Source organism: Erythrolamprus reginae, chromosome 3 (genome assembly GCF_031021105.1).
Source record: "Erythrolamprus reginae isolate rEryReg1 chromosome 3, rEryReg1.hap1, whole genome shotgun sequence".
Taxonomy (NCBI): Eukaryota; Metazoa; Chordata; class Lepidosauria; order Squamata; family Dipsadidae; genus Erythrolamprus; species Erythrolamprus reginae.
This window is the reverse complement of record NC_091952.1, coordinates 122584386-122608278: the sequence shown is the minus strand read 5'-3', so window position 1 is coordinate 122608278 and position 23893 is coordinate 122584386. Positions and strand designations below refer to the sequence as shown.

At 39.5% G+C, this 23893-nt stretch overlaps 1 protein-coding gene across 4 annotated transcripts in view; it reads left to right on the top strand.

Moving 5' to 3' along the window:
- Positions 1–23893, top strand: part of DPYD (dihydropyrimidine dehydrogenase) — a 735717-nt gene that overhangs the window by 483856 nt on the left and 227968 nt on the right. For all 4 annotated transcript variants that reach the window (XM_070746537.1, XM_070746536.1, XM_070746535.1 and 1 more), the window contains 2 exons: positions 18579–18647; positions 23558–23641. In XM_070746537.1, coding sequence (XP_070602638.1) covers positions 18579–18647; positions 23558–23641 — 153 coding nt within the window. The remainder of the gene's footprint in view (positions 1–18578; positions 18648–23557; positions 23642–23893) is intronic.

The following is a 23893-nucleotide window of genomic DNA, read 5'->3' as shown; positions in this document are numbered from 1 at the left end:
CAACACAACAACAACAACAACAACAATGTTATTTTCATGCAGACTTCCATTCTGCTTATTGTTTTCTTATTCATGACTGAAGCCCAGTGGAGTTCAGAGTTCAGTGTCCATATTCTTTAATTATAAGGATATAGGACAAAGACAGTGATGGCGAACCTTTTTGGCATTGCATGCCAAACGTCCAAGCACAAGAGTGCTTTTGCACTTGCATGTGCCAGCACCCATAATGCAATGTATGCCCCCATTTGCGCAAGGGCAGATGATCCTTCCCTGTAATCTCCCTGCATTTGCACCCTGCACTGCGCATGCGCATATTCAAACCCCTCACTGGACATGCATGCATCTTTGCCCCTATGCACGGACCCCCACTTCTTCCAAGAGGGCCGGTGCGCCTCTTACCAGTGGACAACCAGGTACCAGCCAGTTCCCTGGCGAGACAAAGCAGCAGTCACGCCCAAGCTGGTGACAGCTCTCTTAGCCCTACCACCTTGAAAGTGCCATTCACTGGGAGGGAAAATCCAAACATGTGGCCATGTCTAGGATCCTCTCTACTGGGATCCAACATTCCCTGGCCAGCAGCAGCTCTCTCTGACCCCCACTTTGGCAGCTGGAGAAGCTCCAAACGTGCAGCCATGTCTAGGATCCTCCCTTCTGGAATCCACCGTTCCCTGGCTAGAAGCAGATCTCCCCTTCCCACAAACTGGGCAGCTGGAGAAGCTCCAAATGCACAGCCATGTCTATGATCCTTCCTGACCAACAGCAGCTCTTTCTGCCTTCCCATCTCAGCAGACAGAGAAACTCCAAACCCGTAGCCTTGCCTGGGATCCTCCCTGCTGGGATCAACCATTTCCTGCCTGGCAGCAGCTCTTTCTATCCCCTCACCCCATAACTTAGCAGTACCATGCAATAACCGGAGAAGTCCAAATGTGTGGCCTTGCCTCCTCTCTGGTAGGAATCACCATTCCCCTGCCGGCAGCTGCAAGGTGGTGGGGCAGAGAGCACTGATGGTGGCTGGGGAATGGTGGTTCCCAGCGGGAAGGACCCCAGGCAGGGCTGCGTGTTCAGAGCTTCTGTGGCTGCTGAGGTGGAAGGGGCAGATAGCTCTACCGGCAGATGGAAAACAGTAGGCCCCAGCGGAGAGGAGCCCAGGATATGGAGTCATCTACACAGGTAGCCCCCCATCCCACCCTCATCAGCTGCTCGTCCACTGGTGCTCCGGATTGCCTGGAGCCACGCAAGAAGCCCACATGGGCAGGGAGTGAAGGAAGCCCGACTTACCTTGCTCTGCTCCTTTAGGATCTTTGTGACCTTTGGCACACACACCTGTTGCTGGTCTTCACATTCGCATGAGCATCAGAAACCAGACCAACTGGCCAGTGCACATGTGCACTTTGGAAACAGGAAAATCATTTTTCTGGAGCACACATGTGCACAATGGGTGACTGTTCTTCTGGTTTCTGGTGCACCCATAAGTATGAAAACTAGCTGGCCAGCGCACCAGAACCCGGAAGAGCAAGGGGTGATGGCTCCATGTTCCTGGATAAATGGCTCTGCATGCCATTTCCAGCCCTCATGCTATAGGCTCACCATCAGGGACCTAAGAGATCACTCTGAACATTGACAGCACAATGTAATGCACAATTGTTCTGAAAGGGTCTATTTCATCCTTGGGACTTTCTCCTAAATAAATGAGTATGCAGTTTCACTCTGTAAAAATAAAATGGAACATTTGCTCCCCTAAAATATAAGCAGTAAAAACTTTTAATCAAGTAAAATGACTCAGTTCAGCAAAAATCTTTTTCCATCGCGATTTCATTTCATTTTAAAACAATGACAACCTAGCTACATTTATTTATTTTTATTTCCTAGGAATCAAAGTCCTGTTGTGCCTTATGTGATCAAATGTTTATAGCCAATCACTTCAAAATAAATATTCTGTCCTTCGTCTCTCACTGGCTTATAGAAAATTTAAGTAAAGAATTAATATTATGTAGAGTTAAAAAGAAAAAAAACCACAGGAGAAAAATATGTAAGTGCTGTTAGTGCTAAATTAACAATTGGTGGAACAGAGTTGTGGGTGCTCCATCGCTGGAGGCTTTTAAGAAAAGATTGAAGAACCATTTGTCTGTCTATAAGGATTTCTTCTTGGGCATGAGGTGGGACTAGAAGACTTTTGAGGTCCCTTCCAGCTTTATGATTCTATGACTTAGATCTTGTTTTCCCTACAGTTTCATATAAACTGTACTTTGCCCATTTGCCCATTATGATATCAGTTGCAGGAATCTATTAATCTAGTAAGGCCTATTTTGAAATCACAGCACCAACTTCTTCAGGCCAAAACCCAATGCTGCTATACTTTGTAGCTTAAGCTGTACTTTAAAATATGTCTGTGACAGACTAAGCTGTTAACTATATGACAAAAGATAAAATTCAGGCTGCCAATGCTCTTGAGATAATGGCATATGGAATATCCTGAAATAAGAGTGACAGACTTAGAAGTTGAGATAAACAATGAAAGATACCAGTTTGGCATATGAAAGACCCCAGATGCTGATAGGCTGTAGTTATAGTATGACATTAAGTATCTACTAAGTGCAAATGAGTTGTGGAAATCTGTCCAAGTGGTAGACTTCCTGTGGGGTTTTGATCACAATTGCACTAAAGAAGATCTGAGAGACTAGGCAGGAGGGATGGAGAGAAGATTGGGAAGAGACTCATCTTCCTCATTATTCTGTTGAAATGCTTTTTCTTCCTGGCTTTAAGGCATCAGAAAGGTATTGATGACCCCTATTTTGGCTTAATAATTACTGGAGCTATTCTCAGTTCTAATATAAGTTAAGTTAGAAAGAGAAGAATAAAAAGCAGGCAGGATTTTGGGGCAGAAATCATCAGTTCAGAATCCCTCTGTTGCCACAAGAGATCCAATTCCATCCCTCCTTTAATTCCGTTGATCATTATCTACCGTGTTTCCCCGAAAATAAGACACTGTCTTATATTAATTTTTACTCCAAAAGTTGTGCTACATCTTATTTTCAGGGGGTGCCTTATATTTATCAAATAAGACAAATTCACAGGCAGAAAAACTGACACCCCCAAAGAAAGTGTACCGTACGGTACACTGATTACGGTATGGTACCTGTCAGTGTGGCAACCACACACACAAACGCCGGCACTTATATGGTACAACAGTATACTCTCGCTATTGCAGCTTCCGGCCACCAGAGGAACTACAGTCTACGCACTGTAGTGGAGACTGTAATGACGGTGAGACAGCAGCAGACTGTGTCTGCTGTACTGGATGGTACAAAGTGATGGAAGGGGGCCAGGAGGGGACGCCACATTATTACGGTACCGCTATGAACAGCTTTGAATGGTACCGTATGTTTTTCCACCGTACTGTATGTAAACTTGACTACACCTTATTTTCGGGGGGTGCCTTATATTAGAAAATTCTGCAAAACCTCTGAAATGCCTTACTTTCGGGGTACGTCTTATTTTTGGGGAAACAGGGTAACACCAATTTAATGCTGACCGTTAATTTATTGGATTCTTGTGTATAGGCTGAAAATAGGTTTTTAGGGCTAAAATTAACATATGGCTATGAAACTTTGTGCCTGATACTTCCCCTCTCATGAAATATCACCAGCTCTGAGGAAAGGCCTATGACAACTCACTGTCAACTTGCTACGGGCCTACTGGGAAATGGGCTGTTTCAGGCCCCCAGAGGGCCTCCAGGGAGGATGGGTGAGGCCATTTTCGCCATCCTCATGCATTGAATTATGGGCGTGGGCACTCACGCTTGCACAATAGTACACACATACACGCTTTCATCCTCACTGCAGTAGGGGATATCAGTACAGTGATCCCTCGAGTTTCGCGATCTCGAGCTTCGCGAAACGCTATATCGCGATTTTTAAAAAAATATTAATTAAAAAAAAAACCACTTCCGCGTTTGGCTTCGGGAGTCAGCTGGGAAGCGGCGCGGCTGTTTTAAAAGGTCGCAGCCGGCCTGGGGGGCTTCCCAGCACCCCCCCGAACCCCCAACCCGGGTTCGGGGGGTGCTGGGAAGCCCCCCAGGCCGGCTGCGACCCTTTAAAACAGCTGCGCCGCTTCCCAGCTGAGTCCTGAAGCCAAACGCCAAAGGCGAACTTCCGCGTTTGGCTTCAGGACTCAGCTGGGAAGCGGCGCGGCTGTTTTAAAAGGTCGCAGCCGGCCTGGGGGGCTTCCCAGCACCCCCCCGAACCCGGGTGGCTGGGCGAGCAGCGAGCGAACGGCGGGCGAGCGGCGAACGGCGGGCGAGCGGGTGCTGGGATGGCAGGGGCAGCCGACATTCAAAGCAATCTGTCGGCTTCCGCACTTTCGTCACTCCCCACCTCCACCATCTGCGCATGCGCGGCCATGGAAAAAAAGGGCGCGCATGCGCAGATGGTGTTTTTACTTCCGCAACCCTACATTGCAAAAAATCGATTATCGCGAGGGGTCTTGGAACGGAACCCTCGCGATAATCGAGGGATCACTGTATTCAGTTATCATGTTTTGGCCTGCTAGTTTGGTCCAAAGGAAAAAAAAAACCATTTATGGTATTCTAACAGGTAGGAAAATTCTGGAAATACACATTTCCTGTGCAAATATAGTTATGACCATCTATTCCATTTGTTGCCTCAATGTGAGAAAATAACTTCCCATATTCTGCCTCAGGCTAAAAAAAAATGAAGTTAGAGAATCTTTGTTATTTCCCACCTGATTACATTAGGACATAAATTTAGGCAACTTCTTGAATTTTGAAATGTGTTTTACAAACCTGCAGATGTGTGAGCAAATAGGCCAGGGCTAAGTTTATGTATGGAGGGATTTGTGGAAATACTTGTAAGAATGCTGCACTGCCCATTTCGCTCTGATATTTATACCCCTTGCTCCCTTCGGAGACAATACCATTGGCTGTGTCATTAATTTTGTTTCTGTCTCCCTGTGAAAGGTCAGAGGATGGTAAAATATTAGGAACAGTGTAGGGATACAATGAACACATGCCTGTAATTCTCCAGATTTACCTCTAAACTTTCCGAGCTGTTTACAAATCTATAGCAACACTGGAAACGGAATGAATTAAAGTTGTCAGAAGTTTAATTGGTAAAAGTTTCAGGGATTTGTTTAGGTGTTTTTGGGAGGGTTTTTTGAACAGGATTTTGATCTACCTTATTTTAACATTAAAATACTGGAAAACTCTGTAGTTCAGGAGTAAAACCCAAGGGATTGTTTTTCCATTTCCCTATCAGCTTTTCAACTCATAGTGTTAAGAATCAATGAGATGTCAGTACCCTGTTGTTAAGGTTTTGCTGCAAGTTAGAGTTTATGTGTTTGAAATATTGTAAAACTAGATATAAGCACTTTCTATTAGTTTTTTATTGTTTCTCGACCTTTTCTGCTCCCACCATACCAAGGCAATATCTTTAGAAAGTAAACTTTTTATTTTAAAAAAAAATTGGAAAAAACTAGTTGTGTCTGGCAATTAATAGCAGGAACCCATTAGAATTTCTTATTAGTTTATTGAATGAAGATGGCTAACTGCAAATGGTTTCAAAGTTACTGTCATGAGGATGTCATTTCCCCCCTTTTGACATGACTCTGTGCAGGTCCCTAAGCCAAGCACATCCTATGCTAGGATCATCCTGCAGCTGTAGAAGACAGTCACACAATCCCAGGAAAAGATTCTGTTGCTTTAAGGAGTTGCTATCTTTGAATTCCTGCATCTTGTGAAGCATCTTGTTTCACTTTATGGGCAGCCCTTGATTTACAATCACAATTCAGAATTGTGATGGTAAGGCATTGCAATCCCACATCAGGGCACGGTGTGAATTTTACAATTTAAAATGCATTTAATTTAAAATGCAGATTATCCAGCGGGTAATTTTGCTGGAAAATGGGGGTGGGAGAATAAAAAAAGGAGACCACATATCCCTGGTGGTGAACGTATGGCACACATGCCAGAGGTGACACGCAGAGCCTTCTCTGTGGACATGTGTGCTATCACCCCAGCACGGTATGCCATAGGGTGGGTGTTTGTGAGCTGCGGACTTTTTCATACCTTCACTGTAGCTCCATGTTGGGTGATCCCATCACTGGCTGGCCCTGCCCCTCGCCCTCCCTCCCAGTTACCCCAAAAGAATATTTGAGGGCTCCACGCTTAGAGGCACGGATTTTATCAGCCTTCTGCATTCCCACCCCACAATGAAGTGAACCAAATGGGCCAGGGTCTCCCTCTCTGCTAAGTGACCCCACTGAGCCCACTTGCAATCTCAGCTCCAAATGCGGTGGCAGGAAAGGTCCATGTCCTGCTTGTTCTGCTCTCTCTGGCCAGAAGTGGGGCTCTGCACTGCCGCCTCCCAGCTGCAGCGCCACATTTGTTTGCTTGCTAGTCACTTCCCAGGAGCGAGCTGTGGGGGGGGGGGAGAGAGGGAGAGGTAAGGGTGGATATCTCCCAGATAGGATCCAGATTGGAGTTGCCTTATTTTGCACGGATCTCTTTAGCTTGTGATCACATGACCTCAGGGCTAGTGCAGCCGTGGACAGGTCATAAGTAACTTTTTTTTAGACCATCATAACTTCAAACAGTTATTAAGCAACTGATCATAAATTGAGAATGCCTGTGTTGCCTTTGTATCAGGAACGTTGCACAATCCTTATTTATGAAAGCATATATTAATCTATAGTGTATTTTAATATATGTGAATAGAAACAATGCTTTGTAAGAAGAGTGTTGCCTTCTTTATTTGTGCATAATAATACTACACAGGTAATCCTCAACTTATGGCCATAATGAAACCTGCCCATCATACTCATCTTGATTTGCAAATGTGTTACCAGAAAGTTTCACATTCATTTTTATTTATGTTGCTTTTCTAAAAAGAGAAGGTGGAAAACTTTAATGCAGATACCTGGATTCTGTCCCCCTTCATCCAAGTGGTCAAGTTACAACATAATGTAGACTAATAATGTAAAACTCAAATATCTAAGGAGCTGCCACAAATAAGAGTGGGTCAACTACTCTCCAAAGCACCTGAACACAGGACTAGAAGCAATGGATGGAAACCAGGTCCATCCACAAGCTGTACCGGCAGGCAATGGGATGCATATACACAGCCATGTGAACGGTGGAGATGGTCACAGGACTGTCCTGTGACCACTGCTGCCCTGTTTGCACTGGCCGCGCACACATATCCATTGCTTGTTGGTGCAGTTCATGGCCAAACCCGTCCAGGAGAATGGCAACAGCCGAAGGGACCACGTCACAGTGGAGCTGTTTAGAAGGCAGCTGAAAATGACTGCCAGCGGCTGAAGACTTCTTGGCACGAAAGGTGGCCAAACCTCGCTGTGTCCCCCACCACCACCAAGCAAAAAGGTAGATGAGTGAGGTGGATGATGAGCAGCCAGAGAACGGGCAGTTGTTCTGGGGCAAGGCTGGAGCCATGGAATCATGCATTCCCTGGCCAAGGCAGGTGGTGAACAAGTGGTAGCTCTGGGGCCTCGGGGAATGGTGCAACCCTGAGCCCCCGACCCAATGCGAAAGGCAAGCAGGCAGCATGTATTGCTTACCTTTGATGAGTTGAGTGGGCAAGGCGACTGGTGAGATGATTTATCCTTCTCATACCAAATTCAAATCGTCCCTACCAGTTCACCAAAACCGGTCTAATTTCACCCCTGATGGAAATTCATCAAGGAGACAACCAACCTAGAACTCAGAAGAAATTTCCTGACAGTGAGAACTGTTCAAGAGTGGAATGACATGTCTTCCAAAGTTGTGGGTGCTGGAACAAAGGAGTTTTTAAAGAAGTTATTTCTTTGAAATGGTATAGGATTTCCTGCTTGAGCAGGAAGTTGGCCTAGAAAAACTTCAAGGTCCCTCTGTTATTCTGTTAGTCTATCATAATCACTGTTGGGTCTTTTTATTCCAATGGAAGCAGTATTCCATTCAAGTGGAAGATAGTTTTTAAAATTTAACCATTATTATTGATGGGACAAGGTGAGGGGATAGCTCCATAATCTTTAAATTAGTTATAATCAGCATCCTTTAACCTCTTTTAGTTTGACATTCCTGAGACACACAGCACAAGAAGAATTACAGCACTGCAGGATTATTAGCCTCCTCATTTCTTACATTTCAATAAAATATCTCTATTTACCCTTTGTGATTTTGCCTATTCCTTTCTATCTCCTCATACCACTGTGAACAAGTGCCAGTCTGCTTGTATTAGAGATGTTGCTTTTTTGAGGTTATTTGCTTACTGGAAGGATATTTGCTTTATTAAAAAATAGTGATAACAACGACCAGTTACTTTCAATCTGGACAAGCAGCGTAAAGTACCAAAAATGACTACCGATAAGTCATTCTGCCCCTCTCCCTAAACTAATTTTATGATTCCAAATTGAAAAAAACAAAAACAGTTTGCTGCAATATATACCCCAAATTATTATAAAACAAAATTATATGAGAAAAGTCTTATGACTCTATGAAATTGCAGGGGATTTTTTCTTCCTTAAATTTAAATACAGTAATTTTGAAGCATCCAAATGAGCTTTTGGCAAGTTTCAGAAATGGAATATGCTTATTATATTTAACTCCTGGTGGGACTTTACTCATAGTATGGATTTGAAGAAGAGAAAGAATTAATTTGTTCACTTCTTCCTTGTGCATAAAGCATCTATCTTTATGAAGAAGAATTTACAAGGAAAGCTTTAGCCTTAAAAAAAAATATTTTAAATATAGTTTATTTTTCTATTTTTTATGTTTTAAATTTTTTTTATATTTTATCCTAGGCATTTAGGGTATAACTCTTTCATTGAGCACCTGTGTTTGGATTCTCAGTTGTAAAATAGATTATAATTTTGTCCTAATTGCCATTTAATTGTTGTAGTTTTCTTTATTGATATGTGTTATTTACGTTTGTATATTTTTCATGATTTTGTACCTGTCGAGAAACATGCTTAAGTTACAAAACCGTATCAGTGTTCTAAATACGTATTTAGTTTACTTTGATATTTAAAATATTTAATTTACATTTAATTTAATTAACTTCTAAGCCACCCAATTCCTAGTGGACTCTGGGTGGCATACAGTCATAGGCAATATAAAAACAATAACATATATAACATTTAATAACACAAAAAATATAAAGCGGTAAAAAACTGAATATTTATATTTAGTTTTTACAAGTTATAGTATTTAAGTTTTTTCTCTTATTTGTTTGTTTATCTATTTATTAATTATTGAGATTTATAGGCTGCTCAATTCCTTATGGACCCTTATTTTCTAATTTGCTAAATTCATTATTTTTTTCTTAGATCAGGCAGAATTTAATAAAATTTCTTCTTGGTTTCTAATTTATAAATTTAATTATAGTGATTTAGTTGTCAGTGTTCCCTTGTCTTTTCAAAAAATATTAATAAAAAAATACTTTGCGGGTTTTTTTCCTATACAACAGTTTTTCCTGCCTGATGATGTCATATGTCATCGCCAAACTTTAGTCCGCCTTTAATAAATATTTTTTTAATAAACTTTAATAAATAAATATGGTGAGTAATAATCTAAATGGTTGCTAAGGGAATGGGAAATTGTAATTTAGGGGGTAAGGTTTTAAGGGAAGGCTTGTGATACTGTTCATAGCCAAAAATAGTGCATTTACTTCCGCATCTCTACTTCACAGACATTTGACTTTTGCGGGCGGTCTTGGAAAAAACCCCGCAAAAGTCAAGGGATCATTGTAATCTGAATCTACTTTAACACTGATTCCATCTTTCAAAGTGATGTCAGATATTGTAATATGTAAATTTATATCAATGTTGGTTTGATTTTTTTATCATCTTAAACTGCTTGCAAATATCTTGAAAACTTGCTTTTTCTAATTCTTTTTTTGGCTTCTTTTTGAGGTAATATTGTATATTTATTTATTTTTTTAATGCCAACAACAAGGGGATGAATAATTGCTCACAAGAGTATCTGCCAATCATTTTACCAGCCAGTTATTAAAGATTTTTTTGTATACAGGTTTCCCTATGAAATGTTATGTTTTAATGTGTGTTATGAATAAAATAAGGCTAGCAAGAGTTAAATTACATATTGGCCCTGCTGCAAAAAAGGTTAAATTGTATACCGGCCTTGTACTGAATTTCTTATTGTCCTATCTTAAAGTGTAGAGGATTATAAGTCAGTAATGTCAAGATATCTTGCATTACTTGTCTTTATCACTATGCAGAATCTTTTTTAGTACGGCAGCATTGAAAGAATAGATTTATGGACTGAAAGTACATTGTTTAATATGTCCATATCCATCTAGATTGACAGTTTCCACAGACTTGAATTTCCCAAGGGAGCACAGTGTTACTGGTGTCAGTGGATGGCATCATTTATTTCAATACTCCATTATTAAATTGATAACAAGATAATTCCTCTGCTTCTCACAGGCATGACAGGGTTTACAACTGTTAACTCTCTTATTGCATGGGATTTGATGCTGTAAGAGCGTTTTAATAAGAAGCTTATTTTTATTTCAATCCAGTGACAAATCAAAATTTCAAGAAGGAAAAATAACATAATACATTTTTAAAGGTCTGTAGGACAAAAATAGAGGAAAGGGGAAGTTTAAAAAAATTGGGTTTTTTTCTATTTAAAATAATCTCCTAACTGTATTAAAATATTTATAATTTTAAGAAAAATCGTGTTTTTCTTTATTCCTGTAATAAGCATCCCCAAAATAATTTATAATTTATAAACATTTTCACCTATACAGATTTAAAAGTAGCTCGCATCTATTTTCTAAATAATGATTATTACAACAATCAGTAACTCAATGTAAAATCTGATGCCTAGAACCAATGTTTGCCATTAAGGAATTATGTGTGCTTTACAGTTCCCTTTTTCATATAATATGGAAGATCATATAATAATAAGCAGTGATGTAAATCATGATAAACTTGAGATAAGTTATCTTTGTTAATGCTGATCGAACACTTGTAAGAGCTCATATTAAGACTTACAAAGTGGCGCTCAAGGCGGCAAGATGCGCGTATCATGCCGCCTTGATTGCATCAGCGGAATCCCGCCCGGCCGCTCTGTTTAGGGTAACCCGCTCCCTTCTTAATCAGAGGGGAGTTGGGGAGCCCTTGCAGAGTAGTGCCGAGGATTTTAACACGTTTTTCGCTGATAAAATCGCCCGGATCCGAGCAGACCTCGACTCCAATTGTGAAACAGAGTCGACTGACAATGAGTCAGTCGAGGTGACTGGGGCTAAACGTCTTTGTCCATCTGTCTGGGAGGAGTTTGACTTGGTGACACCTGATGAAGTGGACAAGGCCATTGGAGCTGTGAGCTCCGCCACCTGTTTACTGGATCCGTGTCCCTCTTGGCTGGTTTCGGCCAGTCGAGGGGTGACACGGAGCTGGGTCCAGGAGATTGTCAACGCCTCCTTGGGGAGGGGGTCCTTTCCGCCACTTTATAAGGAGGCGGTTGTGCGCCCCCTCCTCAAGAAGCCTTCCCTGGACCCAGCCGTGCTTAATAACTACCGTCCAGTCTCCAACCTTCCCTTCATGGGGAAGGTTGTCGAGAAGGTGGTGGCACTTCAACTCCAGCGGTCCTTGGATGAAGCCGATTATCTAGGTCCTCAGCAGTCTGGATTCAGGCCCGGCTACAGCACGGAAACTGCTTTGGTCGCGTTGATGGATGATCTCTGGCGGGCCCGGGACAGGGGCTTGTCCTCTGTCCTGGTGCTCCTTGACCTCTCAGCGGCTTTCGATACCATCGACCATGGTATCCTTCTGCGCCGGCTGGAGGGGTTGGGAGTGGGAGGCACTGTTCTTCAGTGGTTCTCCTCCTACCTCTCCGGTCGGTCGCAGTCGGTGTTAGTGGGGGGTCAGAGATCGACCCCGAGGTTTCTCCCTTGTGGGGTGCCTCAGGGGTCGGTCCTCTCCCCCCTGCTATTTAATATCTACATGAAACCGCTGGGTGAGATCATCCAAGGGCATGGGGTGAGGTATCATCAATATGCCGATGATACCCAGTTGTACATCTCCACCCCATGTCCAGTCAACGAAGCAGTGGAAGTGATGTGCCGGTGCCTGGAGGCTGTTGGGGCCTGGATGGGTGTCAACAAACTCAAACTCAACCCAGACAAGACGGAGTGGCTGTGGGTCTTGCCTCCCAAGGACAATTCTATCTGTCCGTCCATTACCCTGGGGGGGGAATTATTGACCCCCTCAGAGAGGGTCCGCAACTTGGGCGTCCTCCTCGATCCACAGCTCACATTAGAAAAACACCTTTCAGCTGTGGCGAGGGGGGCGTTTGCCCAGGTTCGCCTGGTGCGCCAGTTGCGGCCCTATTTGGACCGGGAGTCATTGCTCACAGTCACTCATGCCCTCATCACCTCGAGGCTCGACTACTGTAACGCTCTCTACATGGGGCTACCTTTGAAAAGTGTTCGGAAACTTCAGATCGTGCAGAATGCAGCTGCGAGAGCAATTATGGGCTTCTCCAAGTATGCCCATATCACTCCAACACTCCGCAGTCTGCATTGGCTGCCGATCAGTTTCCGGTCACAATTCAAAGTGTTGGTTATGACCTATAAAGCCCTTCATGGCACCGGACCAGAATATCTTCGGGACCGCCTCCTGCCGCACGAATCCCAGCGACCGGTTAGGTCCCACAGAGTTGGCCTTCTCCGGGTCCCGTCGACTAAACAATGTCGTCTGGCGGGACCCAGGGGAAGAGCCTTCTCTGTGGGGGCCCCGACCCTCTGGAACCAGCTCCCCCCTGAGATTAGGATTGCCCCCACCCTCCCTGCCTTTCGTAAACTCCTTAAGACCCACCTTTGCCGTCAGGCATGGGGGAACTAAAACACCTCCCCCTTGCCCATGTTGTTTTGTTGATTGACTGACTGTGTGCCTGTTTTTTATATATACTGTTTTTTATGAGATTATTAATTTCAATTGGAATCTGGATGGGTGGGCATTGGATTTGGTATTGTGTACTGTACTGTTTTTTATTATTGTTGTGAGCCGCCCCGAGTTTGCGGAGAGGGGCGGCACATAAATCCAATAAACCTAACCTAACCTAACCTTAATATGTTATACTCTTTTATATGCAAATATAATGGGCCAGAAAATTAAAAAAATATTTCTTGAGAAGGATTAACTCTTTGTACACAGATAACAAAGAGAGTAGTAATTTGCATTATTGCCATGAGAGGCATACAGGCAGGGGTGGGCTGCTAGGGAGATGGCATGGAATGCCGTCCCACCGCCAAAAATGAAGCTGCACATGCAGCTTCGTAATCACCGGCAGTGCACGCACATGTACACGAGATTCGGCTTTCGCAATATACAGCAGCCAAATCTCACCAACCCACCCAGGAAGGAGAGAAGCTCGTCAGGGATACGACATCGCTTCCGCTTTGCTTGCTTGCCAGAGTCTCCCCGATAAGCTGCTGTCCTTCCTTGCAAGCGGAAGTCCAGTAGATGTGGAGGTCTTAAAAAGTACTTATGGTAAAAGAAAAAGAGATAAGATTTAAACTGAATGGGTGCTGAATTACTGTGGACTAAATAGAAATATAGGCAGGCTCTTAAAATGTTGATTCTTAGTATGGTGAAGAGTCCATGAAGATCAGCATATTTAAAAACATAACTGAAGGACTTTCGGAGATTCAACTAAGTTCAGGAAGCACATTAACTTCGACCCCATACGATATAATTGCAGGGAAGGGAATCTAAAAATGTTTTATGTTATTATAATTATAATGCAGTCACTCCAAACTATTTAATCCTACTACTCAAATGGATTTTTGATATTGACTAATTTGAATCTAAACCTGTTTAAGTGCAATTAAGAGGCATTAAATGGCATAAATAGTTCTGAATATCTCTTTAAAAATAAATGAAAAAGAATGCCTAATATTACATTTCAAGTCAAGCTATGTTAAGATTAAACCACTCCTAATCATACATATGACAGTAATCCAATTAGTCATTTTTCTTTTTCTTCTTGCATTCCCTCATTTAAAATAAAGACTTTTGGACAGAATTGTCAATCAGTACTTTCCCACAGGGAAGATTTAAATCAGATCTTTGAAATAATTTTGAGAAAACACAGCCTAACCCTCATTCAGCTATTATGAAGTTATAAAGACATGGGCTACTGTTGCTGTCAGATAAAAGTTAATAATACATGTCAGTGAAATCACAATTTGTTCCAACAAAGGGAGGGTAATGAGTGAAATATATATTAGTTACAGTGCCTTTCACAAATGCTGAGGTGCAACAGATGTATATTTTTAAAATTACTGCAACCTTCCCCCCTCCCCAATTATATATCAGGGCTGTGAAACTCACCGGCCGCAGGCCAGATGTGTCATGCACTAGTCACGCCCCTTCCTAATTTAGTGAAGGTGGGGAAATCATGTCACGTGACACTGCCGTGATGACGCGAGTTTCATACCCCTGTTTTATATCATCTGAAGATTTAGTTTTATTGTGACATAATTGTTTACATCTCTGATAACCTAATGTGGGGGCTCAAAATAAACACTTTGTTTATTGCGATAAGTAAGTATTTTGTAGAATTTCTAAATTGATTGAGAAGCACAGAACTAATCTACCTGAACCAGTAGTGGAAATTTTGAGTAGCTCGGAGTATCAGTAAATACCATCTCTGACTGGCCCCACCCCCATCTGTTCTCTGCCTCCCGAATCCCAGATGATCAGGAGGAAATGGAGATTTTGGAGTAGCCTTTCCCTGGAGTGGGGTAGGGATGGAAATTTTGTAATATCCTTCCCCTACCACTCACATCAAGCCATGCCATGCCCATAGAACCGGTAATAAAACAATTTGAATCCTACCACTGAGTTCTGAACTCAACTGCTAAAGGACTTTAAAACTTATATCAAATATAATATTTGCAAGAAACATAATTTCAAACAATATATTAATGACTAGAACATGGACATGAAAATTGTACATAGGGAGAAATCATGATAACTAATTACAGGAGACTTCGAAGAGTAAATCCGGTTCCTTCAGATCCATTACTTCTACAAGGTATAAAAGGGGACTGGTATATGAGGATGCAATTTCAAGCAAGATATGAAAAGGAAAGTAAAACAGAAGGAATTAATTTGGAAATGAAATACTGAACAGAGATTCAAACATGGATTGAGAAGATTTTGAAACAAAGTATCAAATTCAAACCAGAGATATTTTTAATGGGCATATTGACAGAGAAATTCAATATAGAAGAAACATATTTAATTGTGCACATAGTAACAGCTGCTAGAATAGCATGTGTTCAAAATTGGAAATTGAATAGAATACCGACTGAGGAGAAGTGCTCAAGAAGATAATGGACTGTGTGGAAAAGAATAGACTGACAACGAAAATTAAAGACAAGGAGCACTCAGAGTTTTATAAAGTTTGGGTGAAATTCTATGAATAGTTTGAGAAAGAATATAGATAAAGTTTTTAATATTTAACTTAATATGAATGGGATAAAAGGAATATGAGAAATATGATTGGTGTAACCCAGATGACAAAAACAGACAAAGGAGGCAGCATTAGATAGATAACATATAATAATAATAATAATAATAATAATAATAATAATAATAATAATAATAATTATTATTATTATTATTATTATTATTATTATTTATTAGATTTGTATGCCGCCCCTCTCCGAAGATTCGGGGTGGCTCACAACAAATGTATAATAGAATGTAAATAGAAAAATAGATTTAAGATTGTGATTATAAAGAGTAAAAATTGAGAAACATTCTTCCAGTTTGTTACTTAATACAATTAAAATTAGCCACTTGAAATAAATACTAGGAGAGACTGAATAATTGAAATTAAAATTTGTAGTGCAATTTTGGCTAAGTTATTATTGTTTATAAGAGATAATATGAGCATATGGATTGGCATTGAAGGTATGTATGTTTTAGAAACATAGAAACATAGAAGACTGACGGCAGAAAAAGACCCCATGGTCCATCTAGTCTGCCCTTTTACTATTTCCTGTATTTTATCTTACAATGGATATATGTTTATCCCAGGCATGTTTAAATTCGGTTACTGTGGATTTACCAACCACGTCTGCTGGAAGTTTGTTCCAAGGATCTACTACTCTTTCAGTAAAATAATACTTTCTCATGTTGCCTTTGATCTTTCCCCCAACTAACTTCAGATTGTGTCCCCTTGTTCTTGTGTTCACTTTCCTGTTAAAAACACTTCCCTCCTGAACCCTATTTAACCCTTTAACATATTTAAATGTTTCGATCATGTCCCCCCTTTTCCTTCTGTCTTCCAGACTATACAGATTGAGTTCATTAAGTCTTTCCTGATACATTTTATACTTCAGACCTTCCACCATTCTTGTAGCCCGTCTTTGGACCCGTTCAATTTTGTCAATATCTTTTTGTAGGTGAGGTCTCCAGAACTGAACACAGTACTCCAAATGTGGTCTCACCAGCGCTCTATATAAGGGGATCACAATCTCCCTCTTCCTGCTTTTTATGTATGTTTTTTAATGTGGAGAATTTTTTTTAAAAAAAAAGATGCATTACTTCTTTAATCAGTGCAGAAAATAATTTTCTATGAATTGTGTAGCAGTAAACATTAATCAAAGGCAAATCTTCATTTATTTCCACAATTATAGTGTTTACACATGGACAGTTATGCAGTATATAGGAATGTCTGGAATCCATCCATTTGGAAAAAAATATGCCACATATCCATGCAAGGGATTTTTTATGTAAAAAAAAGTTGCTTTGATTATACTCTTCAGGGAGCAGCATGACATTACATATTTATGAAATATAAAGGATGATTCAAGGGGGGAAAATCAGTATCCTTGGCAAGTCAGTATAATAAATTAAAACAATTGTTTAATGAAAACATCCCAAAATCTAAGGAATTTTTCACCGTCTCTTTATTTTAACAGTCCATTGTCTCAAAGCGCTGATGCCAGTATAGGCAATTTCTTCATCTTATTTCTAATCAAAATCCTTCTCCACATTTTTCTTGCTACCCAACAGTTTCATCAGATTTTCAATCTAATGTGGCATAAGTGTCAGAATCTCCAGACGTAGAATTACACATTTGTAGGCATAAAATTGATCAGTCACCCACACACTTGGTCTGTTATCTGTGCTATGCTTCAAGTTGCTCTACAAATAATATTTTTAAAAGAATTCACAATATGTTGGCTAGATAGTGAGAGCTCTAAAGTGAAGGTGAATTGCATATTGCTGAATGGACAGTTGAGTGGCTGTTAACGATAGATCTTCCAACACCACAAGCTAATAGTAAAATGCTTAGGTTGCCTGCCTCTCCATTTGAATGCATGTCTGTACATGCACAAATGCACCTAAAACGCTATTATGGGAATGCGTAAAAAAATGAAGCTGAGTGATGAGTAGCCCTATATCCTCTTTCTTGAGACTCAGTTGATTGGACTGTCTTTTAATATTATAAATAAACATTGCAAATAAATCATCCACACAAATGTTACTATTGGAGGTAAATTCACTGCCTGAAAGAAGGAAACGTTTGAACCAAGGATTTTGTGTGCAAAACATTTACATGCAATAAATCTCAGTGTGGAAATTTCACAGCTGTATACACACAAAAAATGACTCTGGCTTGCAGAGACTTCACCTATCAGAATATTCTTACTCATTTAAAATAGTCTTTCAAAGCTTGGAGACAATTGTTGGTTTTTAAAAAGTTTTTCTGTTGTGGTGCTAATTGTTTTTACCTACTAGTGAGTTTTTGTGACAAACTAGAGTGCAATGGTTTTCCATTGTCTTCGGCATCCCTGTTTTTTTTTAGGTTTTTTTGTATGGATGTATTTTATCATTGTCAATATATATCTGCCAGAGTTGCTGTGGCCTACATGCTTCCACTTGTAGTTGCTACTGGTAGAGCAGCTGCTTTCTATCAGAGTTAATCTTATTACCTGTCAAGTCACGGCACTGTCTTTGGATATATTGTTGTCAATATATTTCTTGCATTCTTCTAGGAATCTCATATTTGTTCACAGTTGTTATTTGACATACTTATATCACAGCTATCCATTATATCTAATAGCTATTCATTACATCCAGTACCTGTGATGGACATTGTACCCATAAGGTTTCTATGAATGGGATGAAGTTTTAACCAGGAGAAAGACATTTAAAGTTTTCCATTGGTCAATTTGTTTTAATATAGATTTCAAAATACGCATATTGAGTATATTGTCCATTCAGTTCTCAATTATATCTCTGACAGTTTCTCAGGTATATTCCATGTACTTTCTTCAAATTATTTTAGAAATGCATATTAAAAGAGATTTGATGTAATCCATTTTATACATTTACCTGAGACAAAGATCAATTGAATTTAATAGGACGTGTTCTTCAATATAAGAAATGTAATTTCATATATTTTTCAATATATGAAAAATGTAATTGTAGTTAAACAATAGAGACAGAAGATTTTCAAATGGATTTTACTAACTTTAGTTTATTATTTAGACAACTGAATTCCATACTTATCTTTTCAGATTGTCATTGCCAGCATTATGTGCAGCTATAATAAGAATGATTGGACTGAGCTTTCAAAAATGGCTGAGGTAATGACTTACTAATATGCTTTCTCTTTTCTCCCTTTTTCCTCTTTTCTTTCTTTCCCCTTACTCTGTAATTGTGTAAAAGAAAAAATTCAAATGAAAAACGAGGGTTTAAAATGTATCTGTGATTGCTTGTTTGTTTTGTGTTTTTATTAAAATGGTAGAAATGTAAATTAAATGAATCTATTCCATAGAAATGGTCCCCTGGACTTTGCATGCTACCTGAAAATTCTGTAGCCTTTGAATTTCTATGCTTCTTTTATTTGCATTTTAAGCAACATGCATATTATGACGGATGCCTTGATAAAATTTAATTCTACCTTGGAGAACCTAACTTGATCTTACCTTGCCTTCAGGCACTCCAGTTTGACAGCAGTGGAAGAAATTTTGAATATAAAACTCTTGAATATTTAAAGTATAAAAGGCTGGTTTAATGCTGTTCTGGTTCTAATATAGATTTACAATAAAGGAGGAGAAAATATACCACATAAAGTCATTGTACATAATAGCACTTTGCTGGTTTTTCTATAGTTTAAATACCAAGTTACACAAATGAAAATAACTTTGTCAAACACTTGTAGATTATAATATAATCACATTTTTATATTTTATATATATTGTATTATCTATCTATCTATCTATCTATCTATCTATCTATCTATCTATCTATCCATCCATCCATCCACACACATACACACACACACATGCAACAGTATTTGGTATCTATAAATTTAGAAACTGAAATTTGATTGTGCTTTTAATATATAATTGTGTTCTGTGTACCCTGACCTATCCAGTATTCTAGAAGCAAAAAAACCATTGCAGTTTTACAAACTGTCACTATTGCCTCTTATGTTTTGGGCCTATAAAAATAACATTTTTAAAAATGTTAAACATTTCACTGTCAAGTATTTGTGACCTTCCAGGTACATAAACTGTAGAGGGTACTCAGTCTGGTCTCCACAGGAGGCCAGCCTATATATACAAAAGGTCAACTTGTCACAGAAGTGGAGAGCAAAAATAACAACAGCACATGCATAGGTTAAGACGTTCAAGAGGAGAGGAAAGGTTTTAAGAAAATTATGGATAGCATTTTTCATGTTTGGTCTCTTTGGGATTTTTGAACCATCACTACTCAGCATGCAAAAATCATTCCTGTCACTCAGAAGTACAAATTGCAAATCGAGTTCTAATTTTGTCAGATTTTCAAAAATCAAGCAAAATACAAATCTGACTTATTCTGTTAAGTCAGAATAAGCATGTGAAACAGGATGGAGTTAGGTCACTTTTTCACCCCAAATCTTGATCCTTAAACCATTTTTGGAGTTATAACGATTTTGAGAAGACAGATAATCCAAAATATGCATCCACTGCAGTTACTATTAGTTAAGATAATGTCTTGTTTATTATTTGTTTGTTTAGTAAAATTAAAATATTTAATACATCTTTTTATGCAGTCATTTTAAATGATGTACAAATAACATATTATTAAGACACAGCTATAAAATTATAATAATTAAAATGTTAATATAAAATTATATAGTCACTAAGAGTTTACACCAACTTAATAGCACATCATCATCAATATAAAACAGGAACAGGGAGATGAAAACAAACATGCACACACACTCTCACATATATTAAATGCATAAACACATACTGTATATACATTATACAGTATATACAGCATACATGCAAATGCATGCATGCATGAATGTATGTACATAATAATAATAATACAGTCATACTTCGTCTTATGAACCTAATTGGTTCCAGGGGGAGGTTCGTAAGACGAAAGGTTCGTAAGACGAAACATTGTTTCCCATAGGAAACAATGTAAAGTCAATTAATCCATGCAACAACAAAAAAACCACGCAAAAAAATGGCGTTCGGTGACTGCTGGGAAGCCGCGCGGCTATTTTAAAAGGTGACAGCCGGGCTGGGGGGCTTCCCAGCAACCTCCCGAACCCCGAACCCAGAAGTTCGGCAAAAGTTCGGGGTTCGGGAGGCTGCTGGGAAGCCCCCCAGGCCGGCTGTCACCTTTTAAAACATGCAACAACAAAAAAACCACGCAAAAAAATGGTGTTCGGTGACTGCTGGGAAGCCGCGCGGCTATTTTAAAAGGTGACAGCCGGGCTGGGGGGCTTCCCAGCAACCTCCCGAACCCCGAACCCAGAAGTTCGGCAAACTTCCGAAATAGCAGAGGAACAAAAGATCAGCTCCTAATTGACAAGATGATTTTGGAAAACTGCAAGAGAAGAAAGAGGACTTGGTGTAGCTTGGGTTGATTATAAGAAGGCATTTAACTTCTTGCCACATGACTGGATAATCTAATGCCTAGAAATAACAGGAGTCATGGGAAGCTTTGTGCAAAGATCAGTAGCACAATGGAAGATATAGTTGCTGGTCAATGGAGATAGATAGAGGACTCTTTCAAGGAGACTCAACTTTCACCACTACTGTTTGTCACAGAATTGATTCTTCTGTCGTCAATACTCAACATGTCAAACTATGGTTATCAAACAGCTAAAAGTCTATGAGCAGAAATGCTTTGCAGACCAGCATGATTCTAATGTAATGATGGAGATAAAACACAGAGTTAATGGACTTAATTTCAAGTATCTGCATCATAGTTCTTTAGAAATATAGAGGTTTATCTTGATGAACATTGAATAAAGATCTTTAAGATAAAATTAATTTAATCATGATAGGTAGAATCTTTATGACAGTAAATCAGTTGGGATAATAGAAGAACTTAATCATATCTCCTAAGGAAATATAATCTTTGCAAACCTGAAGAAGTTTGGTTAACTCTATCCCCAGAGCACATACTATAGGAAATACATTATACTGTATTTTCTCAAAGTTCACATTAGCTGAACCTATTGGAAGCCAACTACATGAGCTACTAGCCCAGCTCCAAGGCTTTTTATTGGAGAAAAACTGAAGGGTTCTGAACATAATCCTCGGCTCCTGGAATTAAAGCAGGATATAAATCTAGTCAATAAATAAAGGTGTGGATAAATGGCATTCAGTGGAAGTGAACATACATCTGGCTAAAAGAAATATATTTCAGATAAAGAGGACTCAGTCAAGTTGCCTGGCATTTACCGTATTTTTCAGAGTGTAAGACACATATTTTTCCTCCCTAAAAGAGGCTGAAAATTAAGGTGCATCTTATATTCTGAATGCAGCTTTTTTCAAAGCTTTTTTTCCCCAGCCCTAACTAGGTGCTAATGATCTTCCCAGCTCTTATCTTGCAGGATCTTTCATTGTTGCTCTCTGTGAAGAATGTTTTCAAAGCTCTAAGTCTTTGCAGAATTTTTTTTCATTACTCTAAATTGCTCCAAGTAAGTTTCTTTCCAGCCCTAACCAGGTGCTAATGATGTTCCCAGCTCTTACCACTTGAAAACTCTTTCATTGTTACTCTCTGCTATGAATGTTTTCCAAGCCCTGCCTGTGCAGTCTTTTCATTGCTCTAACTTGTTCCAAATGTTTCTTTCTAGCCCTAACCAAGTGCTAATGATGTTCCCAGCTCCTACCCGCTTGCAAGCTCTTTCACTCTCTTTTACTCTGTGAATAATGTTTTCCAAACCCTGTCTTTGTAGCTTTTTTTATTGTTCTACTTGTTCAAAATGTTTTTTTCCTGCCCTAACCAGGTGCTAACAATGTTCCCAGCTCTTACAGGCTTGCAAGATCTTTCATATTAGAGCATGCACCAAAACAAATTCCTTGTGTGTCCAATCACACTTGACCAATAAAGAATTCTATTCTATTGTTACTGTCTGCTAAGAATGTTTTACAAGGCCTAAGTCTTTCCAAATTTTTTTCATTGCTCTAAGTTGCTCCAAATGTTTATTTCCAGCCCTAACCAGGTGCTAATTCCAGCCTTAACATCTTTGCAGGTTTTTTTTTTTCATTGTTCTACTTGAGCAGATTTTTTTTCCAGTCCTAACCAGGTTCTAACAATGTCCCCAACTCTTTCTGACTTGCAAGCTCTTTCATTGTTACTCTTTTTGAATAAGGTTTTTTTTTAAAGCCCTAACCAGGGGATAAAATAATGTGCTGAAACAAACCAGACTAAAGATGCTAGCCAGATGAATATCTGGTAAGCAGATTCTTTTCCCTATTTTCCTCCCCAAAAACTAAGGTGTATCTTATATTCTGGTGCGTCTTATACTCTGAAAAATACGGTACTCTAATTTTGACTGCTTCCTGTCATCCACCACTCACTTGTTCTTTTAATGTTCTGTTCCAGATGTATGTACTAAATTTGTGCATATCTTCCAAGAATTCCATTCCTTCAAGATTTCTAATGTAATGGCCTAATTAAATTATATTCTCTAAAACTGTTTTGTTAAAAGCCAGCGTAAAATGAATACATTGAACAATGGAAACAGACCACCACTAGCAACCAATTTTAAGCAATTCTTCTGACACAGAAAACCAACATATTGGGGAGAAAACATGTCCATCTTGCCCACAATGCCTAAGTTTTATTTAAAATGAAAATGTGTGCAATAATTTGGTGTAAGCATATATTGAATCTGTTGCCTGAATTGTACAGGCTTATTGTGCTACTCACTTGACAATATTTCCAGAATTGTTTAAATTTAACTAAGAATTAATTTAAGGAAAAATAGAATGTTAACTACCCGTTAATATAAAATTATGCCTTCCTTTGGATATTTCCTTTGTTTTTATTTGATTTTCTGTTGCTGTGAAATATTTTGTGTGGAATTAGTAATGAACTAAAATAAATATTGATGTAGGGGGAGGAAATATTGCATGTGCTGCAAGTTACTTATCAGTTTGTCATTTGGGAAATTGCCTTCACTAAAATGTTCAAGCATTTGGCAGTTAATATTTGATTCCCCCTCCCCCTTTCCCCCCCCCCCCTGTGTATCATGTAGGCTTCTGGAGCTGATGCCCTGGAGTTGAATTTATCATGCCCGCATGGCATGGGAGAACGAGGCATGGGATTGGCTTGTGGGCAGGTAAGGTTTTTAGTTTCATTGATAGTTCTAGCTCAGGGCTAGAACACAAGGAGTGGATTGCTAGTGGATTGGAATTCCCTGGTTCCTTCCTCTTTAAATATTTAGTGCCAAAAATGGGGGAAGTGACAACCGTCTGAGATTACACACAGTGTTTATTTTTATGGAAGACAAAATTGCTTTATGCGCTTGACAGGAAGCAATATCATAACAAATAGTTGCCAAAATGTTCAGACAGAATTGTACTCTATACAT